This window comes from Pteropus medius, unplaced genomic scaffold (assembly GCF_902729225.1).
Source record: "Pteropus medius unplaced genomic scaffold, Ma_sr-lr_union100, whole genome shotgun sequence".
Classification (NCBI taxonomy): Eukaryota; Metazoa; Chordata; class Mammalia; order Chiroptera; family Pteropodidae; genus Pteropus; species Pteropus medius.
The window spans coordinates 1,953,320-1,978,703 of NW_024346065.1; the positions used below are offsets into that span (position 1 = coordinate 1,953,320).

At 34.4% G+C, this 25,384-nt stretch overlaps 1 protein-coding gene across 9 annotated transcripts in view; it reads left to right on the plus strand.

Moving 5' to 3' along the window:
- The window catches only part of GPHN (gephyrin), a 390,537-nt gene that overhangs the window by 346,477 nt on the left and 18,676 nt on the right, over positions 1-25,384 (plus strand). For all 9 annotated transcript variants that reach the window (XM_039875261.1, XM_039875256.1, XM_039875259.1 and 6 more), the window contains one exon: positions 15,992-16,079. In XM_039875261.1, the coding sequence (XP_039731195.1) occupies positions 15,992-16,079 (88 nt within the window). The remainder of the gene's footprint in view (positions 1-15,991; positions 16,080-25,384) is intronic.

Here is a 25,384-nt window from a genome sequence, read left to right on the forward strand (position 1 = left end):
AATTCTGCCCATTTTTTCATCTTATTATTGTACTTTTGTATATTAAAAAAGGTTACTTGATATACTACTATATATGCTGCTACTATCTTATTATACAGGCCAAAACACAATCGTAAGGCTCATATGTAATATGCTAATATTTAATTGTCTGGAGCCCACACTGTTGATTTGTGGTAGACATTTCCTAATAATGTTGATATTACATATAACTCCAAATGTCCCTTGAAAACAACATATAAGGAACAATAAAACTATAAACAAGATGTAGGCAATTCTGAGAATGTACAAATCTCCGGTGTATATCCTTTTGTTAGATTGAAATACCTTACGTAAAACCAAGAACATTTTTTAATAATACAATGATTACAAATCTAGACTTTCTCAATCTCAGAATGCTATATTAAAGAGGCCCATGGTAAATGGTTGAGAATGCAAAGGTGAAATGTGGGAGGAAAGAATTTATAACTTTGCTAATGGAAATCTCTGCTGGGAGTTTAGCAAAAGAAATAAGGTACACTTAATCTGCAGGCCTGTTAAGGTTGCCTCCCTCTTCATTCTTCTCTTTCCTATGTAGCCATGTACTAAAGAAAGCAGATATTATTATACAGAAACTTGTATGTGAAGCTCTCCAGGGAAACAAGCAGGGTTATGGGGGAAACTATCTTATGTTTAAAGCAGGGAGAGAAATAGCTCAAGAATGGCAGTGAGCACAGAACCATTACTCAACTATGACAGATGAGAGTAGGGAGTAAGAGCTCTATTATTGTATTTTTAAAAGGTTTGAGTCTGGTTTTTAAATTCTGTATGATTCTACTCAGCTCTTATTTTTATCACCTACCATAATTTTAACAGTCAATGTTAAAATTGAGTAAGACTAACATATTTAGATTGAATTGGGCTGAATTTTGCCTTTGTTAATTCTACATTTTATTTAAAAAGAGGGTATAGTGAAGATTATGGGAGAGGTGCTTCAAATACCTGAGTTAACAGCTATATTTTAAAAACATTCATTTTAAATATTTTATGTACATTAATATACATTTCCTAAGACATATTTTCTCACATTGTATGAAACACAATACTATTGGGGTTCCTTTAAAAAGATAAATTTTAAAACCCAGAGATGTTACACAAACTTGTCAAGCATTATAGAAGTTAGTGGCAGAGGTTAAATGGACTCTGAGTTTCTTGAAATTAACAAACCACAATTCTCTGCTACCATTATGAGGACAAGATAATATAAATATGTCATAAAAGAAACATCAGTATGCACTGGAGTGGTCAGAGTTTTATAAAGGTGCAATTTTAGGTAGAACATGAAAGATGAATAGGATTTATATAGTTAGAAAAAGAGAATGTGTTAAGTAGGAAACATGGAAACATCAAAAATAGAGAAGCAGAAAATAAAATAGAGAAGAAATGAACAGCCATGCAAGCCAGACTAATTAGAACAAGAGGTTCAGGTAATGAGGATAATTGAGGTAAATTCCATAGGAATTTGAGGTCATATTTTGAAAGGCTTTTCAATCTAGGCAAGTCTATCTAATTTAGTTAAATTTGGAGCTTTTTAAAAAAAAGAATTGACATAATAAACCATAATTTTAGAAAGATAATATGACCAAGGCAAATCACATGGGCTTAAGCTAGAAGTGGACTAGAAATAAGAATCCAATTTGTTTATTCCTTTTTCAGTCAGTCAGTCAGGAAGTATTGTGTACGTATGTTGTACGTATGTGAATCACCTGGAGAGCTTATTAAAAATGATAATTTTGATTCAGCAAATCTTGGGTGGGCCAACAGTTTGCATTTCTAGCAAGCTGTCAAAGATACTAAGCTGCTAGTCCATGGATCACAGGAATTAACTAGAATATGGTAAGCTTAATCATGCATCACCTATAAATTTTAAGCCAAAGCCTATTGAAGATACAACACTGAAACAGACATAGATCTTGCACTTGAAATCGTATCTACTAGAAATGTACTATAAATTACAGCCTAGTGATAAAAATGTTTAGAAAGTTCTAGAGCTCAGATTTGAAAGTAGAATGAAAAAGAAAGAGATTAAATCAAAAGACTATTGTGAAGGCTATTACATAGAACAGAAGAGTTTCAATATTGATTAATATTCGTCTGGATTACAAAGCCTTATTTATATGGTATGTATCTGTAAATACAAATAAAATCCCTACAAACCCCAGCCTTTAGGTCTCTCTACCACAAAAATACATCTCTCTCTAGCAATATACCATTTCTACTTCTTCATGCTTATTTGTAGTTTCTCTTTTCTTGGCTTTTATAGCTCTTCTTCCTATGCTCATTCCCTAAATGTAGGAATCCTAAGGCTCCCCCTTGGCCTTCTGTCTTTCTAATTCCTTATGCTAATGGCTCCCAAATCTTAGCTCTGTTTTGAGCTTTGCCTAGATCCACCAGCTTACTAAGTGCATCTTCTTTGAATTCAGTAGGCAGTGCAAACTCAACATGTTCAAAACTAAATTCATCATCCTCCACCTCTCTCACTGCCCCTTCCCCACTACCGTCTTGTTCCATTTCCTTTAGTTCTTCTATCCCAGTGACTGCCACCACCATCCACACAGTCACCCAAGCCAGAAGAAGCCTGAAACAAAGTCATAATAGTTCCTCCTTTTCACTTACCCCTATATTTAAAGGCCTATAGATGTTCCTTCCTCAGTATTTCTACATTCCCATCTCTTCATTCTTACCATCCTGGTTTAGTTTTGGACTCCATTTATTTTTTGTCTAGATATATGAGACTAGCCTCTTAACTCATCTTCCTGCTTCAAGTCTTGTTCCCCTCTTAACTCACCCTTATTCTGATACCAATATAATCTTTCTAAATAAGGTGCAGATTATACACCTGTGACAGAATTGAGGTTTTATTATATATGGATAGGCATGCTATAATAATTCAACAAACTTGTATGCTATGTCAGGCGTTGTACCAGTCTTTGGTACTACACAGATGAATAAGATAGTTATTAGAACTACAAAGAAGTTTTCAATTATATTCCGCTCGTCTCTTTCCTCCCCACCCAATCCATATCCATTTTCTCCAGCCTCTTCACTCCAAATGAGTCATTTTTTACCTAAGAATACACACTAATCTTTACTGAGTGCCTACTATACAGATATATATATAAATATACATATTTATACATATACATATGTGTGTGTATGTATTTAAGCCTCATGAAACAACAGAGCCATATAGTTAATCTCTTTGTTCCCTGACCCCCAAGATCCAGCCTATTTCAGAGAAGTGTGTTATTAAGCCCAAATATCCTCCATACAGGCTAGTATGTTCTGCTCACTTTGCTATACTTTCTGGTAAGCCAATATTTAGAGATCCATTTGTGTTCAAAAGTAGTCTACCTGAGAGAAAGTTGTTTGTGTATTAATGTGAATTAGTTCAAATCAGACATCCAACATCTGGGTAAATCTGTTCTCAATGAACAGGAGCAAATTGCTTAGAATTTGGAGTTCTTTGAGGCATAGGGCAAATCCTAAGCAGGGCCACATCACAACCTTTACACAGCAAGATACTGGGGGCCTGGCAAGAAGTGCATTTGACAGGAGGAAAAGACTATAGCAAGGTAGGAGGGAAGATACCATAAGCAAATGTTTTACATTTTAACATTCTTTTTTCGGTCTTCCACCTAGTTTCCTGGGCTAGTAGTAAAAAGTAATTCAGCAATATATAACTAACATTATAAGCTAAATTAAGCTTTGCTTATTTTTTTGTAACTACCCTAGAATCTTGCCACCAACTATAATATCGTTTTCATAGAAATGTGTTCCAGATTCCAAACAACCAATTTTACATATATACTTTGAGAACATAACCTGTGAATTAAGAACTACCTATACAAAAAAGACTCTCCTGAAAGTCAACTTCGTACTGACTGCATGGTACTAATTATCATAATTAGTAGTAAGACGTTAAACGATTTTAAATTGGGTATAACATGACCATCTTTTATTCGTAGTCCAAGTTTATCATGTACTTCTCAGGCCAGTGTTCTAGATGTTGTAGATTTACATTTTTAATGTAACTTTTTAATCTTAGAACAGATGTTCATGGAAGAAAAGTTAGAAAATATAGGTTAAAAAAAAGAAAGTAAATTAACACATTATCGTATTACTCAATATTATTCCTCTTCCATTCTTTAATTCCTTGCATATATACTATTTATGTGTGTGTGTGAGAACACAAGTCATACTCTTATTTTAACCTTCCTTTTTTTACTCAATATATCAAACACCTATCCATATCATTACAGTCTTCTGATGTATCATTTCAATGCCTACATGTTATTCTCTAGTATAAAGCATAATATGATTTATGTTTACAATCCCTTGTCAGACATTAGGTTGTTTCTAATCTTTCTCAGTTGTAAGTAAATGATGAATATCTTTATAACTAAATCTTGGCATATATTTACAGTTATTTGAGAGTGTTTTAATTTTTATTTCATTCATGTTATGATTATTGTTGAGTGTCTGCAATAGGCAAAGCTATGTTATAGCAGGGGTAGAATGATCAATTAAACAAATGCTGTCTTCAAATGCTGGTAGGCATATAAAACAAATTGTTCATGGACAATGCCAGCACATGGTAGCTACTCAATAAATGCCAGTAAGTATCAGAAAAGGAAAGAGGAGAGTACTGAGTATGGGCTGAATATCAAACCTAGTCAAGCCTAGAGGTTTCAAATTGGCACAAATTAGTGTAATTTTATAGGGATGGACTACTTCTAAGCTCCATCCTATTTCTACCTTAAATATAGGTCAGTAAGTGATCTAGTTTTCTTTACCCCATGGCTGGCTCAATAACCTATTAGCCTCCTGTGTCCTCCCAAGGAAGCATGAGCTATTGTATCCCTACTGTTGGGGGAAAAGTCTAAGATAAATAAGGATGTTTGGGTAGGTAAATAAGTACAGAATATTACATGTGCCAACCAAGATGATTGTGGCCAGACCTGGTTAAGATATTGGTCCTTTGGCACATACTTGTTTCTCTGTTTTTCCTTTTTTCTTTACTTTTCCCTATTTCCTGATAAAATTTCTTAGAGAAATTCCTATTCACGTGGTCTAAACAGGGTAGGAAAAGGGTTTGTTCATATTGAGCCAGAGTGCTTTCTTTTTCACCAGACAGTAAGCTCCACAGAGTCTAGGACAAGGTGTGTCTTGGTAACTCTATGTCCACAGCACTTAGTAGGAGTACATCCTCTAAATTAGAGAGCCCTGCCATCTTTTCCTATACCACCCCATGGAACTTAGAAACTTCCAGTTGTGCAATTGTCCAGAAGAATTTTACAGAGTCCCTTAAAGTGAATCCAAAGACCTTAGCCATAGGAGACCAGGAAGTATGGCACTGACAACAGAATTGCATTAGTGACTAAAAGACATCTTCATAAAAAGTACAATGTAAAGCTTTGTAGCTGGAGTGATTCATTTTAAATTTCAGAAGAAAAAGAAATATAAAATGGGAGTGAGGGCAGAAGTCCAAATGGATTTAGGAAGCTTCTAATTTAAAAAGTTGGGGAGCTGTTCCCTGAGGCTTAAATATATGATCATACACATTTACCTCTTGAATATAATCATGATCCAAATAAACAGAATCCACTTGGAAAAAAAATTTTAAGTAAAGTTAAGCATTAATTGAACTTATATCATTCCTAAAACTGATTTTATCTATTGAGCTGTTTATATTACTACCTCAGCTCTAAAACAGCATGGTAATATAGCTTCCAAATTGCTGACTTGGACCTTCGAGCCTTTCAAGGCCTCAAGGGCTGGGAAGTTCCCATAATTAAGAAAAGGGTTCTCCATTCTGGAAAATTGCCATCACAGAAGCCTGCCCCACTCAAGTCATGCTGGGCTTGCTTGGCTCTGTCATAGGTGGTGTTTGAATTTGAACTGCCTGCTCCTGCTGCTGCCAATTTGTGAAGCTGCCTCTTCACATTAAAGCATGAACAGAAGGGAAATAAGCACTGAGATAGCAAATTGGATTTTTATAAAACTGGCACATTTAGCTGGAATTATCAAGATAGACTTAACAGTACAGTGATCATTTGGGCAAAGCCCAATGCCTTCCATCTTCCAATTTTTGAATGAAACATCTAAATTTCCTAATGTTTACCAAATGTTCTAAAAGTGGGAATTTCTAATTATCAGGGAGAATTGTATCTAAATTTAATCAGTTCTTGTCTTTATAAACTGCCTGCTTCCAGTTTCTGCTCATAATGTGAAGTATTAATTTTTGAGTCAATATAATTATTTTCTGATCATTTATCAGCATTTTCTATTGGTTAACCAAAAAATATCCTTTACTTTAACAAATATGTGTTTAATGACAAAAGATTCTTCTCATTCTAAATGACAGACTTTTTTAGTGGCTATTACAGTTGCTTTTCTTAATCCTTAAGAGATGATAATACTGATTCTTCTAAGAATAACCTCTAGGTTTTACTGTACTTTTAGAAATTATTTTCTTACCCTCATAAAAAGTAATATCTTCCAAAAAGCCTTTCCTAATTATCCCAAACCAATTTTTATTACTATATTCCACTCAACACATATCATTTCTTTTTACATGCATTTTTACTTTAATATATTTGATTTCGATCAATGGTATTCCATTGCTTATTTCACTCATCTACCTAAATTTGTGCTATATGTTTTCTGTACTAGCTAGCAAACTTAAGGACAGAGTCTATGCTTTCCTCTGTCTTTATATGACTTCATAGTGCCTGAACATCCAGTGGGACTGAAGGACTAAATGATGCCTGTATGTAGTTATAATTTGTTTCCATACATGAAGTAGACACCAGAAAATATTTATAGTTGAGGAATTTATCCTTGACCTCTGAGGAAATTAGAATATGTCCTGAACTATATTTTTTTGTTATCTTGGTATGATCAATTGCCATTATTCTTTAATCTCTAATCTGGAATTTTTTCTCACTCTCCCACTGTCACCTTCACTCATCTTAAAATGATACAGCTCACAGTTGGTGTAACAGATGAAATAGAAAACGAATTAGCAGCTGTTGTCCATCTGTGTGTTTATATTAAATATTTTAAAATAAAACTGCATTTGCATTCTGAATGCTGTCTGAAATCCATAAAATCTAAACTTGGGTAAAGGCTCTGTCTTGGTTTTGAATTTTATAGTAAACTTCATGGTAAAGCAAAAAAAGGAAAAAAAAGTTATGCCAGAATCAAGACTATAGTTAGTAACTTAAGGCAGATACAAATTTTTTTCCCCTCTTTAATCCCCTTCCCCCTTCCACCCTTAACCTATGTATGTTGCCATTTCTCCTTAAGAACTGGATCTCTGAAGGCGGGGCATCTCCTCCCACACATTCGGGATGTGCACCTGGGGCCTGGTGCACCTGGGGTATGGTTCATGGCTTCACTTGGGGCATGAACCGAGGACCTTCTGCATGTAAAGCAGACGTGCTAACCACTACACTATGGAGCCACCCAAGATACAAATTTTAAAAACCAAAAAAGCCTGAACTAAGAGTGGGTTTCCAAAGCCCACTGAAATCTATGAAGATATAATAGTCAAAAAATATTATTGACATAGTCTTCCTTCACAGAAACTAATACATAAAGTTTGAGAAAGCCACATTCATTCTCTGATAGATTTATTTTGAGATAGACTTCTACTTTCTCTTTTATCTGCCCTTTAAGTTTAAGCTTCTTTGGCATCTGATTAAGTTGGAACTCTGCAAAGAGTGTTGTTATGGCTACTGATAGCCAACTCCCAGGTTGAAGGTGAATGTCATAGCTTTGGGAAGAAAAAAAATGCTTTTATTTTTTCACTCAAGTCAAATAGTCAAATGTTCCTGATGTTCAAAAAGTGAGAGAGAGAAAAGTATGATCTGCAAGATAAGTATTATATTGCAATGTTTGAATCAGTTTCTCCCTCTATGCTCAGTCTATGTGTGAAGAGAAAATAGTCACTGTATTTACATAATGTTCAATATTGCCATAGAATCACAATATCTTAAATTGAAAGGAACTTCTGATGTTAGCTAGTCAAATCTTTCACCATTGAATGTGTTAGAGAAAATTCTAACAGCTAGCCATCAGGTTTCTGTTTGATGCTTTTAGTGAGAAAGATCTTATTTGTCTCATGAGGCAGCACATTTTATTGTTGGATGGCTGTTATGATAAGGATGTTTTTCCATTACACTGAGCCAAAGTCTTTATCCTTATTTCTTCCATCCATTAGTCCTAATTCTGCCCTCTGGCACAACACCAAATAAATTGACTCCATCTTATACATGACAACCTTTCAAAGAAAGTACTATTTATGATTATATAGATGTTAAGTAGTATCATCTCTTCCATCCACAGACAATATTATTTGTCCATAATATCGTTATGGTTGTAATAATTGTACACTCTTCATTCCCAAAGCTACTGTAGAAAGATTGAATAGAGGCCAGAGTTCATTCAATTCACTTATCGAGTGCCTACACTGTGCAGGAATTTGGCGGGGAAATCAAGAAGCCTGGATAAAATGAGACCTTCTCTTATAAGACAGTCACATATTACATATTATTGTATCATCTTTATAAATTTGACATTTATCACGGTTTGTTGACTCTTTATCCTTCTTAGTTCTTTTATCTTTAAATTTCACTTTGAAGGTAACATGCCACTCCTACTTTTTTGCTCATTTACATTTGCCTCCTGGTGTCTTTTTGCCCTACCCTTTACCTTCAGTCTTTCATCTTTACATATATCCCTTGTAAATAACATTTGAATAGGATTTGAGCTTAAAAAAAAAAGAGAGAAAGAAAAGCTCAGTCTTACATCTGCCTTACATTACTGTAACCCTGATCCTGGCATAAAGTTCATTTTGCTTTACCAAAAAGTTTGCTATAAATAATTCCCTTGATTTTTTTTCTTTTATGTTTATATTTATGTTAAACTTTATGTTTACTATTTATATGGCTGTGTTACCTCTTCCTTGTTCTTTTCCCTGTTTTTGATTTGATCCAGATGCTATTCGTTCTATTTATTATTCGGAAGGTTATGCTATATATTACCATTCACTCATGCTTTCCTTCCAATACATTTCCTGACTCATATTTTTAAAAAGGTGCTAACTATATCCCTCCTACAAGGCATTCCCATTTCATTCAAGTACCCCCTACACCAACAACTCTAGAATACTTTTACCTCCCTCATCTTCTCCCGCTCCCTCAACTTTTAGGTAGGATTGCTGAAATCATGCTCTTAATTCTAGGCTATTACTAAGTTTTCTTTTGTGGTATGTCTCTACAACTTCTGGGGTAATCCATATTTAGTATATGTATTATAACACCCCAGTTTATTTGGTCATTATATATTTAGAGTTAGCTATATAGTTTTATAAGTGTGTATGTGTGTGTATTTCACTAGTATTTCCTCTCCTCGTCATCTTCCCCTATCTTGAGATCTCTGATCTACTTCATTTTTCTAGAACATTACTCATTGATTTATTATCTGAATCTTTGCATTTTCATAGTATCATTCTTCTATCCTGATGGGTAAATGCTGTCTGACTGGGATAGGATTTGGGTGTTGCAGGCCTTTTTCTCAGATATTTTATAGTTTTGGGTATTGTAGGTAGAACATTGAAAGCCAATATATTTTTTCTTTATTATTAAATCCAGTTGTTCTGTAACAGCTCGTAAGAGTTTCTCTTTATCCTTGAAATTACAGCATTTTACCAGGACAGTCTGAAGTTTATATCTTTTTTTTTTTTTTTTTTTTTTGGCAATCTTTCCTGGAACTCAGTAAATCTTTTCAATCTCCATGCCTGTCTTTTTAATTAAATAAATTTTTCCACTATTTTTCCCATCCATCAGTTCTTTTTTCTCCTTATGGAATTCCTATTGGTAATATGTCAGTCTCTTGCTCTGTTCTTCAAGTTTCTTATTGTTGCATGACTTCCATCATTTTGTATTTTTGTACATTTCTTTGAGATATTTCTACCACTAGGTCTTCCAGGCCACCAATTGAGTTTTCAACAGGGATTATGTTCACCTTAATCTACTAAATTTTAAAATTTGAAAAGCATACTTTTTGTTCCGGAGCATCCTTTTAATGTTGTAAGTTAATCTCCATTAGTGCTTTAATTATTTGTTTGTTGTCGTCGTTGTTGTCGTTGTTAAAATTATATATTTCCCTAGCAATTTTATTTCACTATGAACTGTCCTAAAAAATATGCTTATTCCTCTACCCTCCAGTTGCTGGCTTCTTAGATTGATGGTATTTTTCTTGCCTCCTGAGAGTTCTGTTTGCCCTCAGCCCTCAGGAAGCTGCTAGGGTACCATGGACCTAATGGAAATGGAATTGTAGTAGAAAAGAGGATCACAAGTAGTAAAAGGCACAGAAGTCACAATTCCTGAATTGGCAAAGCACAATGACAAGCCGCCAGTCTTCTTTTGAAGTACAAAAAAACAAACAAACCAAAAAAAACAAACAAAAAAAAACACCTCTGTGCTTCCTGGACATTTAGTTGTAAAGATTTAAACTTTCCTAGCCTTTCCGGATAGGGCAGTCTTAGTACTTTTTAGGTAGACTTCTTGGTCAACTTAAAAGCGATATCTTTGCGAAAGGAATGAAGTTAAGTAAATACAAATTAATAGTTGATAGATGGTCATGGAGATGGGAGCACGGCATAGGGAATGTGGTCAGCAGTAATGTAATGGCTACGTCTAGAGCCAGAGGGATGATAGAGTAACCAGGGGATCGTTTCATAAACTATATAAAGGTCTAACCAATGTACTATACTGTATACTTGAAACTAATAATAAAATTAAAATGCTAAAAAAAAATTATACCTTTGTGCTTAGTACTTAAATCAGATCCCAGTTAGCTTTAAGAGCTTTAAATCAGTGAATGTTAGAGACAGAAAGGACCTAGTCCAAATGTTCTCATTTTACAAATAAGAATAACGAGACCCCAAAAATGATATTATTTTTCAGAGTCATCTCAGCAGTAGAGACGGAATTGGATTCTAGACCTGGTGGTACTTAGGCCTTCAATTATCCATTCTATTTTCTGTTACCTAGCACTTACATTTTTAGCATTTAGTACTAAATCAATTCTCTTATAGAATGCTTTCATATAATATTTGGCACTCTAAGAAAACAATGGATAGGCACTTAATTTAAGTGAAAATAGGCAGAAAGTGTTAGTAAATCAAAATTAATGCTAGTATTCAATTTATTTTTAAGTAAATGGTTAATCAGCATCCAAACTAATTAAAACTGTGGTCGTTAATGAAGGAAGAATTGAATGAATGCAGAATTAAGATCTGCTGCTCTTTGAGAAAGGGATGCTGCTTGTATATACCTAGAAAGCTTTATCTTACCTCCCTTCCTGTGGCAATAGTGAGAAGATATTTCCTATTTTAAAAAGTACAAGTTGTTTTTTAATCATCACTATTTTGCTTGTACAAATGTGATTTATATATTTAGATAATGATAAATAGCTTTTATCTGAAGGCATACTATGTATGACAAAGTATCTTCTACAATGTGAATATTACTATAAAAGAATAGTAGAACGAACATAGGGTGACCTTGAACCTGTTACTACCTCCTACGAACCTCAGTATCCTCTCTTGCATTGCCTACCTCACAGAGTTGTAAAATTAACACATATATATGAAAGCGCAATTTTTTTAAACATGAGTATTGTCATTAATTTTCTAAAATATCAACTAATTTTACATATAAGAAGTAATGTCATATATAAGGCATATAAGGTCATATGTATAATATAAGCTCATATTATGTAACATAATATCAGATTATAATGTTTTACTCCTATCTTTGAGAAAATTAATATACCATGATCTCTTTATTTAACAAAACTAAGAAAATCATGAGTTGTTTTTATCCTGTTATAATATTCATGATTTATAATTCTTGCTGCCTGTTCTTCTCATCATTATTTAGTATAATCTCTTAGTTTTATAAAGCAAACTCCGTTTTTATTTCTTAGAAGTAAAAAAAAAAAGATAGAGGGAATATGTAGTAAATATGGGAAAATATTAGCATTTGTCAAATCTGAGAGATGGATATATGGGTGTTTCTTATACTATTATCTTATGTTGGAAATATTTCACCATTTAAAATATAATATCACAAAAAGGAAAGCAAATTTATGACTTATAAACAAGCCCTAAAATTACATTTAATCAAAAAAAAAGTTTAGATTCTATCTGAATATAAAATTCATAATTACGTGTTTCATTCCCCAGAACTATGCTAATGTGTTCTCATATGCACTTTTCTGGTCATCCCAGACAGATCTCCATCTGCTGCCTTAGGATCCTCTTTTTGATGCTTTCAAACAAGGGTCCATTCTCATGAGAATTTTCCTTGTATGACATGTCATATCCCTGAAAAAACTAGACAATCACTCTGATTGGGTAGTGGAAAAGAACAAACAACGAGGAGCCAGAGATTCTAGTCCTAGCTCTGCCGCTTACTGCTCTACTTGTCTTTAATTTACTACTTTGCCTTTCTGAATATTACTTTTCTTTTCTGTAAAATGGGCATAATAATACCTGTTCATTTATTTCACAGCTCATGAGGGAACAAATGGAGTTATTACATGCAACATAAATGAAGTTATGGAATCTCTATTGTTATACATTAGTACCTGTCTCTTTTCTAAGCCATGATCTCTTACTAGATCCCAAACATCAGAAGTATCCATCAGAATAGAGTCAAATAGAGGGGTAAGGGGAGGTAGAGAAGGACAGGACCCAAAGGATGTGCTCAGCTGTGATACTAAACTTAATAACCCCCAAAGACTTTTCCAACTTTGACAGTCAGTGATTTTGTGAATTCAACAGCCACCGAGTAGATAGCAACATTGACCATATTCTTTGAAACATGATAGATTCCAGTAAGGATTTAGTATTAGATCACTTTCAGTTTATTTCTACAAATTAGAAATTTTCATGTAGAGAGTTGATGACTCTGCAATTTTACAAAATAAGGAAAATATTTTTCACAGATAATATGAAAACAATGAATAAGAAAAAAGATTACTGAAAAATATCTTTATTTACAGTCATCAGCTAGCCTGTCCCAGGACCTTTATCCACCTACAAAGATTAATATGATGATGTGCATGTCACTGCTGCTTTGTTTCCAGTGACAACCATAATCCTATAGAGTCAGCACATTATAAATTATATGATTGCTGAAATTAGCTCATGTTCCTTTATACTAACACAAATGTACATTTTGTTGATAATATTCATTGTCCATTCACCTGAACCACATTCCACATTGTCCTGTGTTTGTGATCTTTTTCCCACTTACTCCATAGGCCCATCATTTGGCTCAACTTCATAATAATGTGATCCTGCAAGGCAAGGGGCTTGGAGCTGTAGGCATGCAGTCAGGAACTCATCACATGCATATCATATAGTATTTCAACACAAAAGAATAATTTAGTATCTTTTTTTCTAAAGCAAAACGGAAAAGATCAGTGAAAAATCTGTTCAAAATACTTCAAAAATACTTTCAATACACCCATTATTGAATATAATTCTTCTAAAATGTTTGTCCAACCAATTTAACTTTGAATCCATGTCTAGGATTTTTTTTTTTAAGTTTTTGTGTTTAACACATAGATTCTACCTTCATTAATACCTGGGTACCTTTTTGGCTGCATAAGCAATTAAATAGATGACTTTAAAGGGCCCCCATGTTGGTAAGTTGAACCTCGCATGAGCCATTTTCCAAACTTTTACTTTTGTCTCTTCTGCTTCGGAGCTCATTCCCCAGAGCCAAGCAATCCCTGGTATAATCATGGACAGGCCCGTGCTTGAGGAGGAGGAGAATTTTATCTAGATCCAGTAAGAAAACAATCAGGCTGGAACCCGGCCTGCATTGCCATTGAACTATTTGGGCTTTACACATATAGCTGTGTGAATGTATTTGAGGCTCAATCTATGATTTTCTTCTGTGTTAGTCATAGTCTCCTGAATAAAAACTGCCAAGTACGCCAAAGTTGAAGTTTGCCAGGTCCCTAGGTATGTTTGTATGATAAACATCTGTCAATACCATAGCAATAACAACAACTAACCTTTCTTGAAAACTTAGTTTGTACCAGATACTATTCCATAAACTGTTTCATATGTATTATGTCACTTGGTTCTCGTAACAACCCTATATTTTTCCTACTTTAGAGAGGGAAAACTGAAATAAAGAGAAGTTAAACAACTTGTCCAAAGTTCTATATGTAGCAATAATAGCACTAGAATTTAAACTCGGCAGCCAGAGTTCATACTCAATCTCTGTGCTATGCCACTTCCCAACTAACTTATCTCTTGTAGAGCCTGTGAAGGTAGCCTCTTGGGTAAATCTCAAGTTCTTCTCCTTACCTCTGTCACCCCTAGATAAAAAGTGAAATGATGTCCTATTTACAGTTTTTTTCTCCTTCTTCTTCTCTTCCTTCTCTTCCTCTTGCTCCTCCTCTTCCTATCAAACAGTGCATTAAGGTAAATGAACATGAACAAACTTCACTACCATGAGTGATATGGGAGAATATATGCTATCTCACCGAGACCTCATTTGATATCAAGTTAATGAAACTCTGCTGAAGCTAGTTTAAGCTAAGGAGAGATTTATGGGAAGATGTATCTCATGGCACCCAAGAGCAAAAATAGGCCTCAAGAGGGACTAAAAGCAAGAACAAGAAAATCAGAAGATGTTATCACTCCTTTTTTAGATGTACATCTTAAATGTCCATGGAGGAGAAAGGGAAACCCACCCCCACCCCCGAAAACAAGGGTGTATGCTAGACAAATATTCTTTAAAAGGCATCCTTTCTATATTTCATCATTTGAAGGGAAATACAGAGCACAAAGCCTAGTAGGTTTTATGGATTTAAAATCGTAACTAAACAGTCCCTTTCAGCTATTCCCTGCTTTCTTATCCCTCCACAAGCCCCGATGCTGGCATTTTGTTGTTTTCTCACTTGATCAATCTCAAATTAGGCCTTTGTAACTCTCTAAGATCCAGAAGATAAAACCCTTGATTTCGTTCCATCTCTTTTATTCAGGCCTTTGACCTGTGTCTTTAAAGGGCTTGGTGCACTTGTCTTTTTTCGTTGACTATCATGAACCTTTCTAGTTTCAATCCCTAATATTCATCCTGTCCCTTTACTCTCTCAGAATATTTTATACAGTCTCTGACTTCCTTTTTTCCTTCTCTACCCTTCCTTTTCCCAATAAACACCTAATGACTCTTCATAATTCTAAGGGAGCCCCCACACCCTTTTCCTATTAGATGAAGTCTAAATTCTTAAACATGAGGGCCCTCTAAAATCGTGTCTTACCCCACCTATCCCAGTTGTTGCAAATCAAGTCCTTTACTCAACATAGTTCATTTTCCTTACTGATCTAGAAACACAACAGACTTCATCAGAAGCTGATCCTCTTGCTTACAAGGCCCTTTCCCATTCCTTTCCACCTGTAAAAATCTAGCGTGTTTCCAAAGACCTAACTAACTTAAGTTATATTCCCTCTAAAGAATCTTATGTGATCTCTCCAACACTTAGGGTCCTATCCTGGCTTGTGTGGAATTTCGTAGGACGTACAGCTTTCATTACTAAATCTTGTATATTCCTAGGCAAACCGGGATGGTTAGAAAGCCTACTAACACCTCAGTATTCCTTCTTATTATGTTGCCTTTTTAGATAGAGCAAAAAGCCCTGTGAAAGTACCGGTAGCCACTACTCCCACACTCATAATTTTTTCTCCACAATGAGAGTTATCCATTGGGTAGAGACCCTTTTGATTCCGAGTTTATACAAAATATAATGCTATACTCAAATTAATGCCTACTCAGTGAATTATGTGGTCTAGTTTTAAGTTGGCACTATATCTAAAATCTTTTCCTTATGTATTAATGTGTTTGTCTTTATTTCCTTCCAGCCCAGATGACTTACTTAATGCCTTGAATGAGGGTATCAGTCGTGCGGATGTCATCATCACATCAGGCGGTGTGTCCATGGGGGAAAAGGTATGAAAAAATGAGGCTCATGAAAATTTAACCACTGTAATGTCTTGCATACAGTTATTAGCTGTGATCTGGTAAACATCTGATATCTATAACCAGGCCCCCACAGAGCTGAAAATCTATGAGGCTTCAGAAATTTCTGGCATTCTAAAAGGGATATAGCGTGGGTAGATCAGAGAGCTTAACTCGGGAGCAGCATATAGAATCCCACAACTTGCACAATGGTTTTGATCCCCCTAGGGATTTCTGGCTTTTTGCTTACTCAACTTTACTGCATTAAGACTTACTTTATATGTACATATACCCCTACCTTAGGCTCCAAGATCCTTCCTTCTACTGAAGAAATTTAAAGATGAACTCCCCCACTACATATTCCAAACCTGATAAAGAACCCTGAGCTCCCCACAGGAGAGAAAGCGATTAGGTAGCCCTTTGCCCTTCTTGACCATAGTCATAATCATAATCATAATGACAATAAAATACAAACATATATAAATATATAGGATTTTATAAGACTAAGTATATTTGCATGTGGTATATGCTGAGTCCTATATAAAACACAATTTGAATATCTCAGTATAACTAAGTCTGTATATCCAAACGAAATGTATTGGTTCATGATAATTATTAGGTCCATTGAATAGTGTTATAAAGCAAAATATTCTTTATTACAATAACCAACCTTATGTTTTGGCTCAATAATATTTTAGATTACAGAATGTTCTGCCAACCTATAATCCCTTTCCATGTCTTCTTTTATCTTATATTAATGAGTAAACTGAAAATTATAAAAAGATTATCATAATAGTAATTTTTACTAAAATTCATATTTTCCAAGAGCTTGACTTATTTTTAGCTAGATTTTATGTATATGATTGTTCTTGGTCTCTGCACTCTCTGGGTAGAAAACTGCCTAAATTTATAACCTGACTCTTTGGATGGTGAACTCTATTGGCTTTGAGAACAAATGTCGCACTTCAGTAACCTGGACAGAGAATGCCTGCCTTCCATTCACAATTTTAGTTTCAGAGTGTTTAAGAATAGCACTTCAGCTGCCAAAACAATAGAAGAAAAAGAGAGAATCTCAGTCCAATACTACCATCTCAAATTACATCTAGAAGTGAAGATATTAAAGTAGGCAGGTAGTCTCCTAGAAGTCTTTAATCCCAGAGGGAGCAAATTGCTGCAGACCTCTCCTGAGACCACAAAGGCTAGGGGCTGAGCTCTGCAGCGTGATAGATCTATAAGAAATAATTTGCAACACGTCTGTTTTCATTACCATCAAACTGCCTGTGGTGTTCTAAGTATCACTAGAGCAAACCCTGAAATTAAGAGTACTTAAATTTGTTATTTCCAGGGAGTGTGTCATGTATAATTTATCTTGATTTCTAATGAACTTAATTGTGGGACAATACCTATTTTACAAACCTAAAATTTGTTTTTTCTAATACTTCTGAAGAGGCAATGAGCTTATAATATACATAGGCTTGGCAATTATGGCTCAACTGCAGTAAAGACAAAACACTTCTCAAACTTAACCTTCTTTATTAGTGCTAACAAAGGTGTCATTCATCCTAGGGATTTGCTCACAAGTAAACAGAGCCAATATAGTAAAGCTCATTGGTTTTCTGTATTTCATTGACTGTGTGGCAAGGTACACCGAACCTTAAATTTACTAAGAAGGAGATTTTAGGAACTGGGCAAAGTATTCCATAGGAGCTAATAATTGTCTTTTCTACCTCCTTCAATGAGAAATTAGATGAAAGGGAAAGAAAGAAATAAAGCATGCATGCAGCACACTCCTGCCAACCTTCAAGTTCTAGTCCCAAAAAGAATTCCAGTTTACCTTAGTACCAGAAAGAGAGAAAGAGAGAGAGAGAGAGAGAAAGAAAGACCACTACAGAAAGAAAGAAAGAAAGAAAGAAAAGAACTAGAAAAGAGAAGAAGAAGGAGGAGGGGAGGAGGGGAAGGAGGGAAGAAAGAAAAAGCATACGAGGTAGACCATCTGCTTCAGCTTGAGAGCTGAGCCTGAAAAACAGTCACTGAAAAGACAGGGAGGTCAAGGAAAGATCCAGAAGCATTAAGTAGTGGGCATGAATCTTAAGTGCAGAAATTCAAATATTCAAATAATTTATTTACTTGTTTCAAATTAAATCCTACTATGAGCACCTATTTACAGAGCTGGCAGAAAATTTTATTTAAGCCACTACTGGGGCTCACTCCCTTTAAGAATTATACCAAGGAACTGCGAGGGACTTAAGAGGTAATAGAGCATCAAGGAGACATATCTGGTCACCAGTCTGCACTGGATACATCTAGAGTATCCTTGTAGTGCTAGTAGATCTCAGGTCTTTGCTCCTTTGGGCCATGCTAGCAGCAATGAGATCATGGGGAGGCAAGGGGGAGGGGTCCTGCTTGTGGGACCCATAGACCTCTATTCTCTTCTCAGCCAAAAAAAAAAAAATGACTCTTCCACAGATGCTTCCCTCAAAATCTCTCCCCATCTACACCTCCCCCCTGCCCTTTAGATTTTTCAAGGAGTTTTCATTTTTAGAAAATACCGAAAGTTTCAGGTAGACAGTAACAGCTTTTTGCTCTGAAAACTAAAGAAATATATGCATTACTATAAATTTTCTAGAACCCACAGAATTGTAAAATAGCTCAAAAACAATGAAAGATGCAGATAACCAAGTCTAAGTAATTTATTTTGGCCTTTTTAAGAGTCTCTGAATTTTACCTGAGAGTATCTCCGCCACCTCATATGATCAAAATAATCACAAAGATAATTATTGATCACAGAAAAAGGCTGGTCTCATAGGCCTGCCTTGATTATTTAGAAGCAAGAGTGTTAACTAACCATATAGGCTTTCTTGAGTTTGTTTTGCAAATCTAGAGTTATACAGCAATACAATATTAAAACTAATCAACAATATTCTAAACAAGTAAATCTATAAAATTTTCCTTATCATTTCATTCACCCTGTGTCATTCTAGTTATGCTAGGTCTTGGGTTAGCAATCTGTTTTCATGAAGCCATCTGCTTCCATTCTAAAGAGTCCTAGGATTCCTTACACAATCCACTGGTGCTGTATAAAACTTATCTAAGCTATATCACTTCAGAAGCCTGTACCCAAGAGACTATTCTTTCAAGTGTCAATAGTTCAAAGTACCTATGACAGTCTTCTCAAGTGCTCTGAATCTGTCTTTGTTGTAGACACAAATTATTGACTGTAGCTTATAGCTGAGCCTTCATACATGCATCAGAGTAAAACTGAAACTTTCCATAAATGACAGACACTTAATAAGTTGTGCTTAATTTATTACCGTAATCAATAATGTAGTTATCAGAATAGAACGTAAGTAAAATTCTCCGTTGGGGTATAGTATGTAACTATATCATAAAAGTTTTTATCATTGTTTTCCCTGATTGTGAAAACATATTATTGACAGCAAGGGCATTGTCAAATCTCTGGGCATGTTCCATAAAGCATACAATTTCTGAAACAGTATTTTAGTAACATTTTACCTATATGCATCTAACCTTACGGCACAGAGTATCTCTTCTCAGATATGACAGCAACACTTACAATGGTAACACATCAAACAAACCTAATTATTTCTAACATCTCTTCTTATAAGATGGAAGAACAAATCTTTGGGATTTTCTAGATACACTCTAGGAAATTTCAAAGATAGTTTTAAGTATAAAAGATGTTCTGAAATTTATTTTTTTCTAAATTTAGAGTTGATCTATAGAAGGCAAAATCAAAAGAGTTGTCAAAAAGGATTGGGTACCTGATTAAGATAGGATCACGGCTACTGGAGAAACAATTCTTGGATACTTAATTTTTCAAAGCAACAATAAAACATTTGAGAATAACCATAGAAGATTACATGATTTTAAATAATCTTGGCTCATTCATAAATGAATAAACTTTGTTCTTTGCTTTTTTATGCCCTAAATAATCAAAGACAAAATATGCAAACATAAAGCAGAAAAAGACAGGTTACACAAAAAGAATACGCTTTCACATCTTAAGGAAAGTATTAATCAGCAAACCAAATAAATACGCTCATCAAATCTGAGTGAAATTGCTATAATTTTAATATATTCCTCAACGTCATTTCAAACATAGGTATTATAAACCAAGGCAAATTAAAGTAATTTCCAAACTCTTATTCTTTTTAATGCTCTTTTATATTTAAACAAACTTAACACTTTAGAACGAAGAATGGTCCCCAGACCCCTGAGGGTTCCAGAGATCCGAGTGGGTCTGTAAGGTCACAACTATTTTCATAATAAAACTAAGACTTTATTTGGCTTTTTATTCTCCTCTCATGAGTGTGCAGTGAGTTTTTCCAGTGCCTGTATGACATGTGATAGCTCATCAGACTAATGGAAGAACACACATAATTATACTTATCTGTCATTATCGCTCATAGCATAATTGTCATTACCCGTATTCATTATAACATTTAAGGAAAAACTAATTTCTATTTCACAGCAAAAACAGGGGATGTAGATCATTGAGAAATCATATGTAAGCATTTTAGCAGACTAACAAAGTTCATAAACACACAGAATACAACTTTCTACAGCCACACACATCTTTTGTACCTTCTTAATGTAGCAAAGATGAAGAAACACATTCATTAACATAACCTAAAGATAAAGCCTCTCTATAGCATATTTTAAAAAAGAATCAAAATATAGTAACTGAAAAACAAAAATGTATTTACTTAAAATCATGATTAGTAAGCCATAATTCAGTGTTCTATCTCACTTAGAAGTCATCTGGATATACGATGATTATTTATTAATTAATTTAATATCAGTTCAAGATTTTAAGTTATTTTCAAGCTGACATACTATAAACATAATTATTATTGAAATTAAAAGTTTGTTATATGCAAAGCAATCTACAGATTCAGTGCAATCCCTTTCAAAATTCCAATGGTATACTTCACAGAACTAGAACAAATAATTCTAAACTTATATGGAACCACAAAAGATCTCCAACAGCAAAAGCAATCCTTAGAAAGAAAACCAAAGCTGGAGGTATCATGCTCCCTGACTTAAAACTATACTAATTAAAGTAGTATGTATGGTATTGGCCCAAAAACAGACACACAAAGCAAAGAAACAGAATTGAGATCCCAGAAATAAATTCACACAGATATGGATAATTAATCTACAACAGATATGGTTAATTAATCTACAACAAAGGAGCCAAGAATATACAATAGAGAAAGGACAGTCTCTTCAATAAATGGTGTTGGGAAAACCAGACAGCTGCATGCAATAGAATGAAAATGGACCACTATCTTATACCATACACAAAAATTAATGGATTAAAGATTTGAACATGAGACTTGAAACCATAAAATTTCTAGAAGAAAACATAAGCAGTAAGCTCCTTGACATTAGTCTTGGTGATGTTTTTGTGATCTGACTCCAAAGGCAAAGGAACAAAAGCAAAAATAAACATATGGCACTACATCAAACTAAAAAGCTTCTGCACCGCCAAGGAACCCATCATCAAAACAAAAGGCAGCCTGCTAAATGAAAGAAGATATGTGTAAACCATATATCCGATAAGGGGTTAATATCCAAAATATATAAAGAATTAACACAACTCAACAAAAAAAAAAAACGATTTTAAGATGGGCAGAGGATTTGAACAGACATTTTTTCAAAGAAGATATACAGAGGACCAACAGACACATGAAAAAATGTTCAACATCGCTAAATATTAGGGAAATGCAAATCAAAACCACATGAGATATCACTTCACATCTGTTAGAATAGCTGTAATCAAAAAGGCCAGAAATAACAAATATTGGAGAGGATGTGGAGAAAAGAGAACCATTGTGCACTCTTGGTAGAAATGTAAACTGATGCGGCCATTGTGGAAAATAATATAGAGATTCCTCAAAAAATTAAGAATAGAACTACAATATGACTCAGCTATTGCACTTGGGTATCTATCTGAAAAATACAAAAACACTAATTCAAAAAGATATGTGGTCTATATACAATAGAATATTTCTCAGCGATAAAAAAGAATGAAGTTTTACCATTTGTGACAACATGGATAGGCCTAGAGGGTATTATGCTAAGTGAAATAAGTCAGACAGAGAAAGACAAATGCCATGTGATTTCCTTTAAATATGGAATCTAAGGAATGAAATAAACAAAACAAAAACAAACTCATAGATACAGAGAACAAACTGCTTGTTTGCCAAGTGAGGGTGGGATTGGGGGTCTGGGTGGAAAAAAGTGAAGGGATTAAGAAGTATAAATTGGCAGTTATAAAATAGTCACAGGAATATAAAGTACAGGACAGAGAAAATAGTCAATAATATTGTAATGACTATGAATAGCATCAGAGGAATACTAGACTTATTGAGGTGATCACTTTGTAAGTTATATAAATGTCTAACCATTATGCTGTATACCTGAAACTAATATAATATTGAATGTCCAAAAAAAAAAAAAGATACATGTTCATCACAGCATTATTCACAATAGCCAGGATGTGGAAACATTGATGAATGAATGGATAAACAGGATATGATGTTTGTTCACACACACAGTAGAATATTAAGCAATAAAAAAAGAATAAAATCTTGCCAATTGCAACAATATGGATGGACCCCGAGGGTATTATTATGCTAAGTGAAATTAGATAAAGACAAAGACTATACGATTTCACTCATGTGTGAAATCTAAAAGAACTAAAAAAACGAACAAACAAAATTAAACAAACTCATAGATATGGAGAACATATTGGTGGTTACCAGAGGGGAAGGATGTTAGGGTGTGGGCAGAATGAGTGAAGGGTCTCACAGACTCTACAGTCAATAAAAGATGCATATCAGGCAATTGTAGTATAACCTAAGTGTGTGGTGTCTGAAAGGCCTGGAAACTTCTGATTCTGCTATGATGGAATGGCTTATTTGGATCAATCCTCCCACCAAGAACAACTATAAAAGTTATATTAAATTTTTTAAAATTTTTTAAGGAAGAAAATGAAAAAAGGTATCTGGTGGGAACAACGAAGAAAGCCGTGATTCAAGGCACCAAGATCTCAGAGAAAAGCGAACCACAGAGAATTAAAACTGAAATTCTTCACCATGTTTTTCTACTAGGCATTTAGCAATTCCTAAGCCAGGGGGACAGGAGTAGTGTAATAGTACAGGAGGCCAAGAAGCCAAGCACAAAAGAGTAGCTAAGAGGCTAAGAAAGTAAACAGAATTTTCCACAGTCTTAGGAGTTTAAAGCCTGCCATGAAAGAGAGGCCCTGGCAAATATCTCAGTCTTTCAGTTTAAACCCTCGAAGGGCTGTGCTCTAGGAATAAGGACAAACTGGAAATAAACCAGCCTTTACAAAGACTGAACTCCAGCCTCAAATTAGCTCAACTTTTGATTAGATCAAGGGAATCTTAGTTTACCTTAACCTCAGAAGGAATTAAATCCTTTCCAGAGGAATATATCATCATATGGAGCCTCTTCAATTTTTTTTTCACACATAAAGTTTGGGCTTCAGTTTTAAAAATACCAAACATGCCACAGATAGAACAAAAAAAACTAAGAAGCAAGATAGAACAACCCTTAAAATGATGAACTTTCAAAGAATTCTAATTAATATGTTTAAGAAAAAGAAATGACAAAGTGAAGACTTTCGCTAGAAAACTAGAATCTACTCATAAGAATCAAATGAAAATTTTAGAAAAGGGATGGAAAATATGGGAAAAAAGCATAAAAGGCATGTGGGATATAGTGAGAGATCTAACATATCTGTAATTGGAATCTCAGAAGGAAAGAGATAAAGTAAACAAGCAATATTTAAGAAATATTGGCCGAGAGTTTTCCAAAACCAGTAAAAGACATCGAGTCAGAAATTCAAGGAGCTCTGCTAATTTCAAGCAGGATAAATACAAAGAAACCATACGTATTTAATTATAGTAAAACTACCGAAAGCCAATGAAAATGAGAAAACCATATCAGGACACATCACCTTCAAACGACCAACAATAAAACTAACAAATGATTTAAACAGAAATGATAGAGCTCAATAAACACTGGAATGTCATTTGTAAATTGCTGAAAGAAAATAACTGCTGATGTGGAACTATGTATCCTGAAAAAATTTCCTTCAAAAATTACGATAAAGAAATTTTTAGCCAAACAAAAACTGAGCAAACCTATACTGAAGGGAGTTTTTTAGGCAGAAGTATTATAGACTCAAAAAATAAGAATTGATCTACCATATGATCCAGCATTCCTTCTACTGGATATTTACCCCAAAATCTTGATAACCCATATCCGAAAAGATATTTGCACACCGATGTTCATGGCAGCATTATTCACAGTGGCCAGGACATGGAAGCAACCAAATTGTCCTACAACAGACAATTGGATAAAGAAGCTGTGGTACATATATACAATGGAATATTACTCAGCCATAAGAAGAGATGAAATACTTCCAATTTGTGACAACATGGATGGACCTCGAGATTATCAGGCTAAGCAAAATAAGCCAGGCAGAAAAAGTTGAAAATCATATGATATCACATATATGTGGGATATAAACTTAAAAGCAACAAATGAACGGGACAAACAAACAGAGACTGATGGACATGGACAATGAACCAGTGGTTACCAGAGGGTAGGGGGGTAGGGGGAGGAGGGGAGGTAGATGGTTAAAGGGGGTCAAATATAGGGTGGTAGGGTGAGCATGAAGTGGGTAAAGGGGATCAAATATATGGTAGATGAAGGAAACTGGACTTTGAGTGGTAAACACACAATAGAATATACAGGTGTCAAATTATAATGTACACCTGAAAATTATAATTGTATTAACCAATGTTACCCCAATAAACAATTTGAAAAAAAGAAAAAAAATCACAGTCTGCAAATCACTATTTTTCTAACTGAAGAATTAAAATAGTAATTTAATTATTATATATGTTAGCATGGTATAATACTTTTTCCAAGACTTTTAGAAAAGTTTAGTATTTCTAAAGTTCAATAGCTCTTTTATTCTTTTTGTTTAAAAAATATCTAAATAACAAATATGTTAATTCTAAAAAAAAAAGTAAAAATGAGTAAGAAAGAAAATAAATAAATAATTTTTTTAAGAAAAGATTATGCTTGTCAGATCACTCTGAGTTGGTCATAACCTTAGGTTGGTTGTGTTTTTGTTAGCACAGTCTAAAGTTGGAGCAATTACACTTAACTCCATGCTTATTTTTTACTTTTGTTGGCTTGTTTAGAATTGGCAATCTGTGGGCAAATGTCCAAGT